General features: G+C 43.9%; 1 protein-coding gene across 10 annotated transcripts in view; it reads right to left on the minus strand.

The window, feature by feature from the left end:
• Nucleotides 1–19572, minus strand: part of eya4 (EYA transcriptional coactivator and phosphatase 4) — a 623026-nt gene that overhangs the window by 232976 nt on the left and 370478 nt on the right. For 5 of the 10 annotated variants that reach the window (XM_038799367.1, XM_038799368.1, XM_038799371.1 and 2 more), the window contains 2 exons: nucleotides 12389–12513; nucleotides 1103–1186 (listed from right to left, as the gene is read on the minus strand). In XM_038799367.1, the coding sequence (XP_038655295.1) occupies nucleotides 1103–1186; nucleotides 12389–12513 (209 nt within the window). The remainder of the gene's footprint in view (nucleotides 1–1102; nucleotides 1187–12388; nucleotides 12514–19572) is intronic. The other 5 variants (XM_038799374.1, XM_038799376.1, XM_038799375.1 and 2 more) reach the window with 2 other exon arrangements.

Raw genomic sequence — 19572 nt, forward strand, 5'->3', positions numbered from 1 at the left:
CAATTCCAGCAGTGAAGTAGCCTCAATTCATTCTCAATTTTCTGGTGAGCTGGCTGGGGACAGGGAGCAGGCACCTGTACTTCACCAGTATTTTTAAATTGAGGCCCACATTTTGTGCACACCTGTTCCATCATATGCTTCATTCCCTACGGCTTGTAAGAGGCTGGGAGCCAATTTTAACCCCCTGTTGATTAACTCAAATGGTCACAATACAAAAGCCATGCAGATAGAAATACAATTTCCATAAATACTCGAATAATACAAGTTGAGATAACTTAAATGGAAAATTTACATAATGCAACATGGTATTGGAAAGGTTTTTATTGCAGAAATTCTACATGGTGGATCCATGGAATTATTTTCATATCCAGTTGTCTTTGACACCAGTGTAAAGATCATGGATATATATTTTTAGTTATGTATCTTTTGAAGACTTTGTTATAATATGGAATTTATTGGCCTAATCTTCAGTAAATAAACAGTGTTATTCACTCACTGTGTCTAGTGAGCTCAGTTGGCTAGATGTTAGCATGTAATTCAGAATAACACCAAGAGTGTGAGTTTGATTCCCATTCCAGTGAGGTAGGTTTGGGACCTGTGATGAAAGTTCATTTACCTGAAACACTAACAATGCAATGGACGGAATTTTCTGCCCCCTGCCCCACCCCCACAGGCATGTTTCGCAGCGGTGGTGTCCTCCCATTAGCCGACAGGCGGGTCATCTTATTCTACGCACTTCCCACTGCCGGGAAACCAGAGGTGGGGGATTGCTGTCAGCGGGAATATCCCGCCAGCAACAAAGGCCAGAAAATTCTGGTGCCTGTGTCTCTCCCCACTGAACTGCTGAGTATTTCCAGTATTATATGTTTTTATGTAAGAGCATCTGTTCAAATTACTTGAAAAATGTAATAATGAGCAATTGATCAGGATGACAACAGGTTCACTCAAAGAAAATACCCATAAACATTTGGTTACTATCAAGTTCCATGATAATTGCTATTATTTGTTTAACACCATTTTATAGAGTGTACAATCTTTCAGAGAATAAAGAAGACAAAAGCACTGCACTCAAATTCCACACTAGCACGCACATGCACTGTACCATAATCTGTCATACTTGTTGCAGAGGCGGGGGTGCTGCAACCCAGCAACCAGTCTGCAGTGTTTAAAATAGTCATGGTGTCTCCTGAAGAGGGAAAGTCAAAATCACATTTACTTTGAGATTTCAGTAACATTTTATCACTTGCTTATACACTAATTCATATATTCATACAACTTGCAGTCATACAAAATATTGATGGAAGGTGTTAAATGAGTATATTTCCAGGTAACGTAAATGTGAAATACCCTGCAATGGGGAACTGTGGACAAAGAACAGCTTGGTTTGCATAACAAATTACCCAGAAAAAGCAAAGGCTAATAGTGCAAATGACAGTGAAACAACTATGTATCATTGGGCTCACTGACGGTGCAAATTCACAAAAATTAAGTGACAGGCGAATAATCAACTGGACACATTTAAAATATTGGTTGAGAAGTTGCAAAAAGGAAATACCAAGCAAATTATGTCATTGTAAGCCCTTTCTCTACCCTGCACATTCATTAGCATAAAGAGGTTTAAGTTAGTTGAATAAATAACTACATGTAGTTCAGCTAAGCCACAGAAATGATTTAAACCACATCTAAATAAGGTATCAAAGAAACAGGATGCTTCCCCTCAGTACCACCACCTGTTGGTTTTTCTTGGCCTTGCTGCATCTTCGTGAATCCAATAAATATCTGTGGAAACAGGTTTTTTTTGTGCCTTTGGCATTTCGGTGGACAAAATGATGGGCACTGGGTGAAGTCTAATTTGAGAGTGAGTGTGAGAAGAAACTGTTTACCGTTCTTATATCAAAGGACAAATAATTGAAGCCCACAGCTCATTTTGACACCAATCACTTGGATAACAGTGACGTCTTTCAAAAGTTAATAATTTAAAAAAAAATTTCTTCATGCTGAAGAAAATCACAGTTAAATAAGCATGCTCTGTAAGCACTCCAATATTCACTAGCTTGCAAGGCTGAATTATATTCTGCCAGAGTAACTCTAGTCCAGTTCACTCCAGATCTTAATGAGATACATGCCATTGCCTTCTGTTTATAGTGCAGTCAGAGCAAGCCAAACCAGACCAGCTTGCTGCATGTTGATCTCAAGTTGAAATGTGTGCACAAAATGAATTACACGTACACTAATGGGTGCAACCAGTTAATAGTACACGATCAGCAAAAGCAATGACTGGCGGGATATTTATTGCTCCATTCATTACATTATAACAGGAAATTAGAATGACCCCTCAGGTCAAAGGTAAACAAATGTTAAAGAAAGGGGAAAACATAATTAAAACTCATAAATCTCAGTTCTGCACCCCATGTCATGCACACTGCAGTACGTTCTCCTCCTTGAAAAGGGTAGGAGGGAACATTTGAGAATAAGACCAGGGAACAGCAGCAGGGTTGATTTAGAATGACGCCAGAGATTACATAATTTATGGCACAACTCTCAGTTTTGGAGTTTTACCAAATCCAGTAGCCAAACATATTATGATCTGCGGACATTTCCATATAATCAAAAAAGTAAGAGAAATTAAAGGCTAAAGAGATGTAGAGAGACAGAGAGAGATAAATGCGGATATGTGAGAAAGACAGAGGGACAATTAATTTCTTCTAAAAAAAATAAATTTAGAGTGCCCAATTACTTTTTTCCCAATTAAGTGGCAATTTAGCGTGGCCAGTCCACCTACCCTGTACATCTTTTGGGTTGTGGGGGTGAGACCCAGGCAGACATGGGGAACATGTGGAAAATCCACACGGACAGTGACCCGGGGCATGGATTGAATCTGGGCCCTCAGCGATGTGATGCAGCAGTGCTAACCACTGCACCACCATGCCACCCAAGGACAATTAATTTCTATCTAAATTTCTGATTTATTATTTATGATCTAAATTTAACCATGTAAGAATCGGGAAATTTATGGGAAAAATTTTAAATTTAATTCCCAGCTGATCATTATTCGCATGCATGGAATAATAACAATAAATAATTATCAGCTAGTAATATAATCAAAGGATTTGAATTGTTAAATTAAATGTGCAAACTGAACAATGTAAATATCAGGTGAGCTCCAAGATTAAAGTTAAAATATGAACTCATTCTTGCTTTCTGCTTCATTCTGTGGTAAATATACTCAATTTGAGAATTGTTCCCATTTTCAGTAGATAGAGTCCCATCACATACGTCAGCCATCAGTTTTTTAAACTGACTGTCATCTTTTCAACGCATGTGTCAGCTTGTCAGTTTTTTTTCAGAAAAATCAGGATGGGATTGGAAGTGGTCAGTATCAGCTAATCAAATTTGTAGTATGGTGGACTGAATGCTGTAAAAAGCAATCAATTGATTAACCAGATATTACTTGTGACCACTGTTGACTGGGCATTCTTCAGGCAAAAAAAGATGAATGGTGGTTTCTGAGAGTTGCAATTATAGATGCATTCTTTTATTTTTTTTGCCCCTTGAAGATGGTAGATAAAGCTGCTAAATTCAACTGAAAACACAATTTTCCTCAAAAAAGTGACATTCTGGAGCATGCCCAGAAGTTGTCTTATTTGAAGCTTAATTTCTTCAAGGTTGCTGTAGAGTTGCCGAAACATTTTTGGATTGAACCATTTGTTCCTGCTGTGAATATCTTAACTGGCTTTGATGAACCACTGTTGTCACCTTACTTGCAGAATCACCAGTGTTTGAAAATAAAAGAGGGCGTGGGTTTGGAACAGTGATACGATTAACACAATTTAAAGGTTCACAGTGAGACTCCTGCACATTAAATGTAGTTACAGTGCTTTGCTACGATGTATGGAAGGGACAGTTGGCCTGAGTGGGGGTTGAGTTATAATGCCCATTTATGTTCTGTAACTGTGAAACAGTTTTCAGTTTGTTCTTGTGCTACCGGTGGAGGTCACTTTGTTACCGTATAGTAATCACAGAGGGAGAGAGTGCGAGAGAGCCCGCACTGTCTGGATCAGAACAGTTGTTTATTTAAAATAGTTAAATCAGCATACCCTTAATTCACATAATCCCCACCTGCCTCTGGGCTGCCTGGGATCAAGGACAGGGACAGATCCAATAATTGTGTCAGTTTGTTGACTGCATTTAAACTACACTATTCTTTGGCATTATTGTTAGTACGAGTTGGAAAATTTTCAATTGTATCTGGCATTAGATTTTCTCGACCCTGTAAATTTGTTTTGAAGTCAGAAGAAATGCTTTTTTTTCATACCTAAAATATCTATAACTATTCCAGGATGAATTTATTTTTGGAGTGAAAGACAGTAGGCGCCAAAAATTCAGAAAATGCACTGAATAAAGTACAAAGATTTTTTTTCTCTGGAAAGGTACTCGGGTCCCTTTGGAAAATGAACTTCACTTCTTCAGCATTGATATTTACCTTCAGTAAATTCTGAATATGCCATTGTTGCAAACAGCACGTTTGTGGACTTTTGGCTTTGTCTGCTGCATCAAAGTGATGGAATGTTGGGTACAACTGCAGCTTCAATTTTGAAAAGCCCCTGTCCATGTACTTGCTGCTGAAGCCCTTTTCACAGGTCAGAGGGCCTTTAGGGCTGTTTATGGTGTCAGGCTTTTTGAGACTGTCAGATATTTTGCTTACATCGCTTCAAAAATAATGAATTGGTTGCCAAACACTTTTGGGCACCCTGAGGTTGTGAAAGGGACTGTGATCTTTCTTTGTGCATTTTGTCAGTTTCTAAGGTTGACATGAATGCATCATTGGCAATCCTACATCTTTGAAATAGATAGACAGTTCAAACTAATCTGGTATGACACTTACAGAAGGGCAATTATTGTTGGTTTAATGCAAATTAGTTCAGCAAAATTCTTTCCTTGTGTTTATTATTGAAACTACAATTCACATTTGTAAATTGTTTCTCTCAACAGTGCATGACTTTTAGGAAGTTATTTGAAAGGCACATGACAGTTGAAACTCTATCAAAGCACAGTTGCAATGAAAAAAAGAGACTCTTTATCTGGGGATTGCGAGATGTATCCATTCTCACTGCTCTTAGCAGTCCAAGAATATTATTATCGATGATTCTTTGTTGGACTCATTTCAGAAGTTTATACTTGTGATAAATAGTTACATTTCATCTGCACTCTTCAGATGATTCCCATGTTATGCTGAATTATTGTTTGGTGACAGACTAAGGGCCAGGTTTTCATGGTCCCGAATGGAATCAAATGGAAGTGGCACAAAAGGACAATGGCCGCTGACTGCGCGCCCTGAGATCCTGCCTCCATTTTCACCCTCAACCGTTTTCGTGAGGGTGGGGAAGGAATGGAACCCTGCAACCTGCCACTCCTATGAAGGAGGCCATCACCACCACGTGGGCCCATTCAGAGCCTGTCACCAGTAACTTTCACGGAGACAGCCAAATTTTAGAAGCTTTTGGCCGGAATTCTCCGGTCCTTGCGATTCACTTTTCCGACCGGCAGCACATCCCTACCTGCACAGGTTTCCTGGTGGCTTGGGATGGTTACAATGGGAAACCCATTGAAAAGCATCTGGAAGATAAAATCCCACCACCAGCGAAAGGCATGCGGCGGAGAAACCCATGGCTGGGGAACTAAGAATCCCACCTACCAGCTGCACGGAGGCATGAATCATGGATTGGGGTAACAAGGTTAAGCAGTAAAATGGTTTTTCCTTGTTTACAGCCCATCATGAAATGCGAGAGCATGAGTTGCATCTGTGTTAATTACGGTGAGTCATGATAGTGCTGTTATTGGAAGCTGTGATTACCCATTGAACAAGGTGTTTGCCATGTTGTTACTTCTGCCAACTGGTAAGCTGTCAAGTAAAAATTCAACATTGTAAATGTGGACAAGTCTTCAAATGAGTTAAAAAAATTAATCTCATGGATAAAAAGGTAGAGAGCATTTCACATGATGGAAAAGGTAGTCTAGTAATGATATCAATGTGAAAATATTTGAACCTTTGTGTTTTCACTTTAGATTCTGCTCATACAGGTAATGTAAAGAGTTAATTTATTCACTAGTAACCAGGGGAGTTGTATGGGCTACTCAATAGCTTCCAATTGTTATAATTGGACTTGTGAGTTATGTTTGTAAAGTGGATAATGGGTGAGGGTGGTAAGGGTGGGTGAGGTGGAGGTGTTAAATTGATCAGAGGTTTTAAATTAAAGATTGTGAAGCCTTCCCGATACAGGTCACCTTTGTTTCTAATCCATTGGAAGAACCGAGGGCCAATGTTTTTTGTGAACTGGGGTGGATCTTTTAAACTTCTCACTCTGGAATCTTACTCACATCCATCTCAAGGTCAATTAAAGCCATGGCTGTTGAAACATCCCCTTTCTTGGCAGCCTGGCAACAGAGGTGGGATTACCATGGCGGGATTAGTCCTGCTTCCCAATATTTTCAGAAGACGTTTGTCTTCAGAAGTTTGCTGAGGTAGTACATTTTGGTATGAAGGACAGGGAGATCACTTATGCAATTCTAGGTGGGGTAAAGAGATCTCAGAGTACAAATGCACCAATCATTAAAAGCTGTGTCACAGGTTAACAAGGCCATTAAAAAAAAAACAAAGAACTAGGCTTTATTTCTAGAGGGGCACAATTGAAAAGTAGGGTAGTTATGCTAAACATGTATCAACCTTAATTAGAACAATCTTAAGAGTACATGTGCAGTTCTGGCCACCAGATTAGTAAAAGGCAGAGATGAGGGTACAGAGATTCAAAATGATGATACCAGAAATGTGTGGGTATGCACATCAGGACAGGATGGACAGGTGGATCTCTTAAATCTTCAAGGAAATGGCTGAGGGATGTCTTAATAGAGGTCTTTAAAACTCTTAAATAAGATATTATTTAACAAGAGTGAATACAGAGAGAATGTTTCCACTTAAGATATGGCGATTCTCCGACCCCCACGTCGGGTGGGAGAATCGCGGGAATGCCGGGCAATTCACGCCATGCCGCCCTGGCACCCGCACGTGATTTCTCCCCCCCCCCCACAAACGGCATGTCGCGGTTTGCGACAGGCCGGTCGGAGAATCGCCGCTCCGGTCGAGCAGCGATTCTCCGGCCCGGATGGGCCGAGCGGCCTGCCTAATACGACCGGTTCACGCCGGTGCCAACCACACCTGGTCGCTGCCGGCGTGAACAGTGCGCGCATGCCGCGTGTGGGGCCTGTGGGGGGCGGAGGGAGGATCGAGCACTAGGGGGGTGCTCAGGAGGGGTCTGGCCCGCGATCGGTTCCCACCGATCGTCGGGCCGGCATCTCTGAAAGACGCACTCTTTTCCCTCCGCTGCCCCACAAGATCAATCCTCCATGCCTTGCGAGGCAGCGGAGGGGAGGACGGCAACCGCGCATGTGCGGGTTGGTGCCGGCCAACCTGCGCATGCGTGGGTGACATCATTTAGGCGCCGCCGGCTGCGTCATTCAGGTGGTGCCGCTTTGACGTGGGCGTCAAGGCCCGGCGCGCGAGACTGACGCGCTGCCGCTCCTAGCCCCCTGGGGGTGGGAGAATAGGGGGCGAGGAGCAGCCTCCGACGCCGGAGTGAAACACTCCGCTTTTCACTCCGGCGTCGGCACTTTGTCTCCCTTTGGGAGAATTGCGCCCATGGTTTGTAGTTGAGTGATGGGGTGCAGTGCATTAAGCCGTCTTTGAGCTTAGTTGTGCAGTTGGTGGGATTCGACATGTGAAGATGAATTCACTGACCCTGATAATTCATACGAGGTCAGTGAATGTTTCTGCTGCAAATCATCTGGGCTGGTCTCCTATCATTGATTGCCATGGCTATCTGGTCCCACTATCATCAGACCATTTGCGTGCAGGGCCATCTGGCTCCCTCTGAACTGAGAACCACTCTGCTCCTTTGCACATTATCCACTAAGGCCTTCTTGAGTACAATGCCCAAAATCTTGGGCACACTCTTTTCCATTTGTACCATTGTCTTTCTTCACATTGTGGTGACTTATACAAGGATTTCCACCATCTGCTCCAACCACATTGCACCTCCCCTTTAAGTGATACAGGCTAGCTTTGACTGGTGCTGGCACCTCCCCCACCTGCTGAAGTGTGCAGTCATTCAACATCGCGCTTATGCTGCCTTCTTGCAATGGCAGGTAATCACGAATTTCAAGTTCTTCCCCTGTGCCCGGAGCCTATTAGATTTTGCTCCTCTTGGGCGGGATTCTCCCGTACACAGCGGGGCGGAGGGTCCTGGCGGGACGAAGTGGGGTGAACCACTGCAGCGTCGGGCTGCCCCAAAGGTACAGAATCCTCCGTCGCTGTGGGTCCGCGCATGCGCGGGAGTGGCAGCGGTTGCTGACGCCATCCTCGTGCATGCGCGGGGGGGGGTGTTCACCTTCGCGCCAGCCATCGCGGAGGCCTACACGGCCGCTGCATAGGAAAAGAGTGCCCCCACAGCAGAGGCCTGCCCGCGGATCGGTGGGCCCCAATCGCGGGCCAGGCCACCATGGGGGCACCCCCCCCAGAATGAGCGGGACTTCGGACCATCGTGGGTTAAAGAATCGCCGTTGGGGGGGGGCATTGCGAGCGGCCGTCGACTGGTGCAACGCGATTCCCGCCCCCGCCAAATCTCCGGCACCAGAGAATTCTGAAGCCGGCAGGGGCAGGATTCACGCCGCCCCCTATCTCTTAGTCAGTGATGATGAGCATAATTTTCCCAGTTCAGTGTTTGCAGAATGAAGCCATCTTTTTTGCCCCTCTGTCATCAACTCCCACGATCGATTCCATCTGCTTTCATACAAAATTGAGCAAGATTTTAACATGGGGTTCAAGACACCAACGTTGGGACGAAATGGACGTTCTGCGCCTGTAGCATTGGCAGCAGCACAGAGAGCGATATTTTCCTAGATGCAGCCTCCTAATTGACTGCCTACTGCTTGCTTACTCCAATTAAGGGCAGTGGGCAAGTTGTAGAGGCTGCCGGACCAATCGGAGGACTGGCAACTGCACCCTATCTCTGTAGCTTTACATTTGTCTCCTTTTGCTCAATATACATTTTTGCCTGATCTATACTTTTGTAAAATGGATGCTTTCCCACATTGAAGGTGAAATATAAACATACACGTTCTCACCACTGCTGTGTTAATCCTCTGTTTTAAGATTGAATGTAACATTTATGGACCTAAGCTCTCTAAGTGTCCTCTTCTGTTGGAGTACTGGAAAACATTCTTATTGTTGTAAGACACAGACTTATTGTCGTGTCTGCAGCTACATTCTGTTCTAGGTCTTTCTTTTATCTCTTTAACATGTTCCTACATGTCAAAATATTTGTTCAAGTGAACCCCATCCCCCTTCACCCTATTGTGTTTATAGAGCCTATCTGTTCTCCTTACTTCACTTCATTTGTTTATGCTTCTATTTATGGTGAACGTTCATTTAGTCTGAGCTTTTTGTTTTCAGGTATACATTTTTCCTCGAAGATCAACATAATGCATCCAAACGTGTTCCGTGTATCCTTTACTGAGGTGTTGTTGAACAGCCTCCCCAATCGATTTGCTTCTGTTGTCCCCTAAATATTTTGAAATGAGGTATTTATACGTCATATACTTGGCTCGTCATCCTAGCTATTTCTGAATCTCAAATCACGTTCAATTTCTTCATTCTGTGGTCACAGCCAGCCAGGGCTGCCCTAACTTAGTATGGCTCACTTATGAATACCAGATGAGATGAACACTACCTCTTGTAATCGTCTGGGGCATGCAACAGTTACATACTTCATTTAGATCTGGCTCTTGGCAATTTTCATCTTCCAAACTTTTATTAAGTTGATTAAGTTGCCCATTCGAACAACTTTTCTGTTTTTGTACAGCAAACTATCTTCCTTGGTGGTCTATGGTTAACCCCTAGTATCAGCCTGGATTTTTTTCAAGTTAGTGATTACTTTGCTGAGTACCCACTGTAGTTCGTTGTGCATTTTTCTGTTGGACAGACTTTTTGCATGAATTTGGGAGCAGTTTAGTTCAAGCCATAAAAATCACATGAAAGTCAACCTCAAATTTAACATTCTAGTTTTTATATTCCTAGTTAAAAACTAATCTTTCATGTTCTCCTGTGTGAGGAAACAAAACAGATTTTACTTTGTAGATGCATAGCAACACTTTCTCGCCATCACTCCTCCCTATCTTATTTAAACTTATTTCAGAAGGGAAATGGGCAGTGAAACATCATGTGCAATCTTCACAGCTGAAGGAGAAGTACTAAGGCAGTTAAGGAAAGGTCCAGAATCCTTACAGAAAATGATGGACAGACTTTTTGCATGAATTTTGGAGCAGTTTAGTTCACCTGTGGCTTGTTCAGGCCAGAAAAATCACATGAAAGTCAACTTCAAATTAAATATTCTCGATTTCCTATTCCTAGTTAAAAACTAATATTTCACGTTCTCCTGTATGAGGTAGAAAAACATCAAATGAAAGTTAAATGAGGGTACTACTGGGGCAAAATGGCTTTATTACACAAAATAATATGAAAAGGTAGGAACAATGTCCTTCAATATTGGAGAACTTGGAGCAGATTCCTCCATGCTGAAGTGTAATTAAATAGAAGCAGGATTGCAAAACATTGCCCTGGCAGTCTACATGGCAGTCTGGCTTTTTTAAAAAATAAATTTAGAGAACCCAATTTTTTTTCCAATTAAGGGTAATTTACCATGGCTGATCCATCTACTTTGCACATCTTTGGGTTGTGGGCGTGAACCACACAGACACAGGGAGGATGTGCAAACTCCACAAGGACAGTGACCTGGGGCCGGGATTGAACCCGGATGTTCGGCACTGTGATGCAGCAGTGCTAACCACTGCGCCACCTTGCCGTCCCTCCATTCTCAACTGATGATTTTCCCAAGGATGGTGGGAGAACGGGAGTGTGGGCTGGATTGTGGTCAATTGGGCAGCTTGAAGTCATTCGGGTGCTTATTAAATGTTTGCCTTTGGACCTCCCAGGAGTGTCTTGGATGCGGCCGGCCACAAGCAGCTCTCTGAACATGACCAGCTGCAACTTGGCAAGAGCAGAGGTGGAAATGTTGAATCAGTTTCATTTAATGCAAAAGAGTGAAAGTTTGGAGAACCGAGTACTGAACAGTGATAAAAATGTAATTAACCTTTAGAACATAGAACATAGAACAGTACAGCACAGAACAGGCCCTTCGGCCCTCGATGTTGTGCAGAGCAATGATCACCCTACTCAAACCCACGTATCCACCCTATACCCGTAACCCAACAACCCCCCCCTTAACCTTACTTTTTTTGGACACTACGGGCAATTTAGCATGGCCAATCCACCTAACCCGCACATCTTTGGACTGTGGGAGGAAACCGGAGCACCCGGAGGAAACCCACGCACACACGGGGAGGACGTGCAGACTCCGCACAGACAGTGACCCAGCCGGGAATCGAACCTGGGACCCTGGAGCTGTGAAGCATTTATGCTAACCACCATGCTACCGTGCTGCCCCGTGCTGCTTTCTCGACCCTATTCCAGTTTCTAGCTCTCCATTTCGCCCTGGCCACTGTGAACATAAGATTCTCTAATTTTATTAGTGCCGCACTGCATCCCCATGACTAAACTTAGAAACTCGACTATTTTAATTATTCTTAATTTACAACAGTAATGTAATTCAATTTTCCCCCAAATTTTTATCATCATTATTTTTCACTTTGTTGTAAACAAATTTTAACAGACACCAATTAAAAAGAACAAGAAAAAGCCAAATCAAAATGTAAAAAAAAATGTGGTGTACACTATATAGAGAACAACAACACTATTATTACCTACCTTTACATTGTATGAAGTATAGCAGGGGGAGATATTCAAGTTGCCATATAACATGCTTAACTTTACATCTGCAGTATTTTAAATGGAAGTACATGTGCGCTGTGCTACTACCAACAAAAATATATATTGTGGAAACATATATCAAAAGAGTAAATGGTCCCAAGGCAGAAGGGAAATTAAATATTCAAGTACTATTGATACTTCCTTATAATTATGATTACTTACATGCTGCATTCATTTATAAGTACCAGTTTAATCAGTTCTGCTATGAGATCTGTGCCAACCTACATGCTTAAAATGCCGGAAACAAAAAAGTTGACACTTCCTGCATTTTTGACTAAGCCACATGTGGAAAACACACATCTTTGTATTGAGGAAAGGCCCAAAATCTTTTCCCAATTTTATCATTATCACTGTGAAGTAGAGAAAAACAGTGAAGAATTTTCGAAAGCAGCCACATAGAATGTAAGCAAAAGCAGGAAATATGGAAGAGAAACATTTCCTACAACTTACCCGCTGTTCCATTTGATATAATCGAAGAGTTACTCAGGTTGGCCTTGTCCAGTTTTGAGCCAGCAGAAGTGTCATTACTGCTCACTCGACTGTGCGGACTTGCTAGGTCCTGCATTTCCATAGACCTGCCAGGACATGAAAATTTATTTTATCACAATTATTAAGTAAAATGTTCAACTACCGGTATTAAGTAAAATGTTCAACTTACGGCAATATAATTTTCAAGTACCTCCCAACACTTCAGAAAAACACATGTTAATCATTATCGCATTACGATTTAAGACAGTGAAATGATGGTTTTTGAGGTAATTGAAAGATCTGTATGTAACTCGGTTTATTTGTTTCAAAAGGGAAAAACAATTTATTCACCTATTAACCTTCACTGATTTGCTTGTGCATAGCTAAGGCATCACTTTGTTGGCCAAAATACATTTAAGCTCCTTTTATTGTATCACATTTCGATCATGCAATGGTTGTAACAAAATTCCTTGGTGCAGTGGTTTCAAACAAAAGCATTGATTTCTGCTCAAAATTACATCACCATGCGCAATGCCCTTGAAAAAAGACAATCTGCCTATTTGCAGTCATAACAACATTTTTATGCCATAAATTACCTACTTCTCTAACTAATTTTCTTGAGAAATCAACTGCATGCCTAGAAGCCTAAAAAAGTTAGAGAACATTGTTTTCTTTGCGAGCTGAAAAGAATCACGGTTATATGGTGCACATATTTCATTTTTAAACCTGTTTACAAAATAAAACGTCTCAACACAAGACCAGCTGGCAGCATTGAAGTACACTTCAAAATGTTAAATCTTTCAGAAGTTTACCGATTGGTACATTTGATCTATTAGGAATCAAGAAGGTACCACATGTAAAGAACCAGGGAACCCTATTAACTCTCCATTCTTGTTTCACTTTCTCAGCAGGGATAGCAGGGCAGATTTGGATATTTGACTGTCATCTTTCCTTATTTTCCTTGCCCCTTTATGTGTCACAATTCAAAATCTCTTGATTGGAAGAAGATGGGGAGGGAGGGCTGTGGAGGGAGTGGGGCCGAGGGGAAGAAAGTGGTGGGAGCGGTTGGCTGAAATCCATTGAAAATGGTTCCAATAAGTTGAAATTTGCTGGCATCTTGGAAAGGGCACAACTCTCAAATTCCTATTGTACGGTCATCTCCTTTGCAAATCATACAATGGTTGGTTGAGGATTTAAAGTTTTTTTTAACCATAAAAGTTTACAAATGCATTTTTATTTTTGCCACCATTTAACCAATGCCATCAGGCTACTAATGATGTGTTTGCAGCAATTTTATGGGTTGGCGCTGGTTTCCAACAGAGAGCCCCAGCCTCCACCTTAGAAATCTAGGCTCGCATGGACCATGATTCATAGACCATTAATATAAAATGGTGGGTGATGTTTGTGAGTCCGCATCATCAGTGCTCTATCCTTGTCACTCAACAGCCAACCATTGGTTTGTTATTGTTGCTCAAACATGCAAGTAGTATTTAGATGAGCCCTTGAAATGCCAAAGCATACAAGGCTATGGATGCAGACTCTAGATGTAAAATGAAGGAGTGAAATCTCTTTAGGTTGCAGTACATTTCAGAGTTGACATGCAGCACTCAAAGTGGTATGCTTGCTGTCAAGAGCACCCTGTACCATGGGGGAACCAGCAATCTTTGCCATGTGCTCAGTCACCTTGCTGCTCTCAGGCAAGAGGGAAGAAAATATACTCAGCTCTGCTGTGCAGCTTGCAGAAACGTCCCATATCCAACAATGGATGACAAATTGGGAGATGCTACAAATATTGCTTTCTCCAGCTTGGAGGGCGTCAGATACATAAAAGCTCATGGCCATTAAAAGCTCGCCTTCATGCCCATTGGTGATGCAGTCCCTACCAGGCTTTGAGACAGCAGTAGTTGGCAGATTTCAATAAGCACCTCATTGGTGAAGCAGAGATAATGATAATAATAATCTTTATTATTGTCACAAGTAGGCTTACATTAACATTGCAATGAAGTTACTGTGAAAATCCCGAGTGACCACATTCCGGTGCCTGTTCGGGTACACTGAACGAGAATTCAGAATGTCCAATTCACCTAACAAGCACGTCTTTCAGGACTTGTGGGAAGAAACTGGAGCCCCAGGAGGATATCCACACAGTCACGGACAGAACGTGCAGACTCCACACAGAAAGTGACCCAAGCTGGGAATCAAACCTGGCGCTGTGAAGCATTGTGCTACCATGCCGCCCAGATGTTTGACATACTGTTCCTTCTTGAGATTCAGTTAGGATGTTGGCTCCCTGAACATACTGTGTGGATATGGCCTCGTACTGAGAGCCATTCCGCTTTTCCCCTGTTCCATCTTTGAGCAACTTGTCCTGCTGTGTTACCTCTGCTTATTCTTCCTGTCATGCTGTTGACTAAAGCAGGTGAAACTACTACACTCATGTCTGGGAAAAGTGGTTTTGGCAAAAGTCCTCCAATGTGTAACACACTACTGTTTGTAGACTTCAGTAATTTTAAACAACACTGGAAACAACCAACTCTTTTCCAATGGCAGAAAAGAACCTGCAGAAACTAATCATAACTGACCCGAAAATAATTTATGATTCATTTAAATAGCACTGGGAAAAGGGTCCTCCAGATGCTAAATGCATGTTCAGCTGTGAGAGGTCAAGAGAAGATGCTAGCAGGAGCACTTGGCTCCAAAATGGTAGCAATTTCATCAAATCAGTATTACACGTGATTGATGTCACAATCTTTGCATACTCTGGCAGACACTGCTTGCATATGTTAATAGCCTCATCGAAATGGAATCCAGCATGGCTAGGAGTGACTGAGAATGCCATGGATGCCACATTGGAGGTCAAGATGTTGGGTGCTATGGAGTTGAATTTCCTGGCAACAGTCTTTAGTTTATCCCTTCTGGGAAAGACTGAAATTGAGTTTTGCTGCACTGTGTAAAATGCTGCAGTTGACTAAAGGACCAAACATTCCTTCCGTGAGTGGAGTAGCTGAAATGAGAAACTATGGACACGATCTACCCGAATAGGGACAGGGTCCCATAGCGCCAGAGATTAGCCGGATGCTTTCCGGCGCTCGGAGTGCTGAGAAACACCCCACTATCTAATGCCCATCCGGGTAGATTGGGGGCCTCAGCAGGGAACTCTCCGAGGAGGCCACGCTTCACCCCGTTTTCTGCACTGAGGAGTTGTGCAGCAAGAGATCGGGTCACCATTTTTAAATAGCGTCCCAATCTCTCAAACACCCAACGTGACACCTGAATGCCTGCCCCCCCCCCCCCCCCCTCCCTCCGCAGGGCACCTCACGCCCCGATCACCACTGTGCAAAAAATGCTAGCTTGGCACCCTGATGCCAGGATGCCCAGCTGGCAGCAGCAGTACCAGGGTATCACCCTGCCCAGGTGACATGCACCTGGGAAACCCGCATGAGTGCTGTTCCATCTGGTCCTGGGCCAAACTTTACCGGCTGTTCACACCAGCGGGATCTTCTGGTCCCTCCTACGGTGCAGCCCCGCTTCGGGTTTCCTGGCGACAAGGAGTGCATTCAACGGTAAATCTTGTTGGCAATGTCGGGACCAGAAGATCCTGCTGGCGGGCCACCTCCACCGCCAAAAAACACACGACAGGTTGCACAGAAAATCCAGCAGGATACCATTTTGGAGCCAAATGCTCCTGCTAGCATCTTCTCTTGACCTCTCACAGCTGAACATGCATTTAGCACTGAATGGCACTCATCCGAGGTCTCCATGGCGAGGGAGTTAACCCCTTGGTTAGATCCCAAGTGCACTAGGGGCTGTTTAGCACAGGGGTAAATCGCTGGCTTTGAAAGCAGACCAAGGCAGGCCAGCAGCACAGTTCGATTCCCGTATCAACCGCGCCGGAAAGTGGCGACCAGGGGCTTTTCACAGTAACTTCATTTGAAGCCTACTTGTGACAATAAGCGATTTTCATTTCATTTTTTTCAGATATTAGACTGAGACGAGCAGTCTCACTCTAATATGCCGATTTGGCAGAAAGTGATCCCTCCCACAATGGGCAGGATTCACATTGCGACACCTCGCGAGATCACATTAGATCTCATCATGGGGCTACTCTTTGGGTGCAACGCGACCAGTAGATCCCGCCCCATGACTGTGGAATGAACTCCATCAGGCAGAAGGCAGCAGTCACAGAAAGGACTTCCAGGTTTCTTGGTAGCTGTAATCTGAAAGCATTGTAATTATGAGTTAAAAGAGGTGCGAGTGACAATCAGATTTCTCTAACACTATATGTTCTCTCTTTATAAAAGATAAGGGCCGGGATTCTCACTTATCCGGTGGGGCGGGGTGTCCCGGCGTAGCGGCAACCACTCCGGCGTCGGGCCTCCCCAAATGTGCGGAATTCTCCGCCCCTTCCGGGGCTAGGCCCGTGCCGGAGTGGTTGGTGCCGCGCCGACTGGCGCCAAAACCATCGCCAACAGCCTTTGATGCCCGCCACCCGGCGCCGGGGCTGGCCGAAAGATCTTTGCCGGTTCGCGCATGCGCGGTGCGTCAGCTGCCGCTGACGTCACCACAGGCGCATGCGCGGTAGGGGGGTTCTCTTCCGCCTCCCCCATGGTGGAGGCCGTGGCGGCGGCGGAAGAAAAAGAGTGCCCCCGTGGCACTGGCCCGCCGCCGCCACTGGTGGGCCTCGATCGCGGGCCTGGCCACCGTTGGGGCACCCCCGGGGTCCGATTGCCCCGCGCCCCCCCAGGACCCCAGGAGCCCGCTCGCGCCGCCGATGCCGCCGCCACCAGAGGTGGTTGAAACCACGGCAGCGGGATTGGCCTCTTAGCGGCGGGACTTCGGCCCATCGCGGGCCGGAGAATCACCGCAGGGGGCTCGCCGATCGGCGCGGAAGGCACACCGATTGGCGCGGCGCGATTCCCGCCCCCGCCAGTTCCCGGGTGGCGGAGAATTCCGGCCACGGCGGGGGCGGGAGTTTCGCCGGTGAGGTACCAATATCATGGCAGATTAAGAAAGGGCAGCAGGGGGATGGGATCAAGTTTCCCTCCAGGTCACACACCATCGTAACATGGAACTATATCACTGTTCCTTCGCTGTCATTGGGAGTTGGAACTCCCTTCCTAAAAGCACTAGAGATGTACATACACCACATGGACTGCAACAGTTCAAAGGCAATCAGGAATGAATAATAAATGTTGGCCTTGCCATCAATACCCATATACCGTAAATTAATTTTAAAAATGTTTTATTTGATTTCAATAAGAATGGTACTACCATCAGCCATTATTTTTTAGGAACAAAATGAGAGCGTTGATATACGTAATCAAGGTTTTATAAAACTAAAATTCTTGGGGGTTTCTTAAAGAAGGCCAGCTGCTCAGTGAATTAGCGGGGCTCATCAAATGTTTGCGACCTCTTCTCCATCAATCAATTCTATGCCAGCGTTTAATCTGCCCCAAAATCATTTTAGATTTGTCCATATGAGAGGAAGCAGCTAGTGTGTCAAAAATAATTTTCTATGGGCAGTCAGAACAAGAGGTCCTAGGAGTGGAAACAGAGTGAGTCTTCCATGGGGAGTGGGGAAACAGTTATCACTTGAGGGACCCAAGTATCAGAGAGCTCAATCTTCAAAAGGAGAATGATGCGGGAGCATAGATTTAACATGTGATCCGGGACATGTGTAGCACATTTAAAGCAAAAACCCTGAGAGAATGACAGTCTGGCATATCTCTACAACATAGTTCTAGAAAGAGGTTCTGGGATGATCAGTTTCTCTTAGAGTAACTATTTATTCAAAAGATGTTTCAAGGGTCATACGAACATATGAATTAGGAGCAGGTGTAGACCTTTCAGCCCTTTGAGACTGCTCCACCATTCAATAAGATCATGGTATACCTGATTGTAACCACAACCCCACACTCCTGCCTGCCCATGATAACCTTTCACCACTTGCTTAACAAGAATGTATCTTCCACTACCTTGAAATATTTAAAGACTCTGCTTTCACTGCCTTTTGAGGTGGGAAGTCCTTAAGACACACTACCTTCAGAGAAAAAAAAATCCTAATCTCTTTCCTAAATGGGCAACCTCTTATTTTTAAACAGTGGCTCCTAAAAAGGGAAATATCCTCTCCACATCGACCTGTCAAGACCACTCAGGACATATGTTTTACTCAAGTCGCCTCTTACTCTTCTAAATTCCACTGAATAGAAGCCTAGCCTGTCCAACCATTCCTCATAGGACAACCCACTCATTCCATGTATTAGTCTGGTAAACCTTCTCTGAACTTCCGCGAATACATTTACATTCTTCTTTAAAAGGAGAATAATACTGCACATATTACTCCAGACGTGATCTCATCAGTGCCCTGTACAACTAAAGCATAGTCTCCCTACTTGGTATTCAATTCCCCTCACAATAAACAAGAATATTCCATTAGTTTTCCTGATTACTCGGTGTGCCTACATTTTAGCCTTTTGCGATTCATGTACTAGGCCACCTAGATTCCTCTCCATCTCAGAGCTCTAAACTGTCTCACCATTTTTCCCGTCAATGCACAATTTCACACAATCCCACATTATACTCTATTTTCCAGGTATTTGCCCACTCACTTAATGTATCTATATTCGTTTGTAGCCTCCTTGTGTCTTATCCACATCTTCCTCTACCTATCAGCAAATTTAGCAACCATACCTTCAGTCCCATCATCCAAAACGTTTGTATAAATTGTAAAAGGTTGAGGTCGCAACGCTGATCCCTGTGGCACATCACCCATTGCATCTTGCCAATGATAAAAAGAACCATTCATGTCTATCCTCTGTACCCTGTTAGCTAGCCAATCTTCTACTTATGCTAATATTTTTTTCTTCATTCGTTCATGGGATGTGGGCATCGCTGGCTGGGTCAGCATTTATTGCCCATCCCTGAGAGCATTTAAGAGACAACCACATTGCTGTGAATCTGGAGTCACATGTAGGCGAGACCAAGTAAGGACGACAGATTTCCTTCCCTAAAGGACAATTAGTGAACCAGATGGGTTTTTGCGACAATTGACAATGGTTTCATGGTCATCATGAGACTCTTAATTCCAGATTTTTTTGTTGAATTCAAATTTCACCAAATGCCATAGCAGGATTTGAACTCTGGGTCTCCAGAGCATGGTTCTGGGT

Source organism: Scyliorhinus canicula, chromosome 6 (genome assembly GCF_902713615.1).
Source record: "Scyliorhinus canicula chromosome 6, sScyCan1.1, whole genome shotgun sequence".
NCBI classification, from domain to species: Eukaryota; Metazoa; Chordata; class Chondrichthyes; order Carcharhiniformes; family Scyliorhinidae; genus Scyliorhinus; species Scyliorhinus canicula.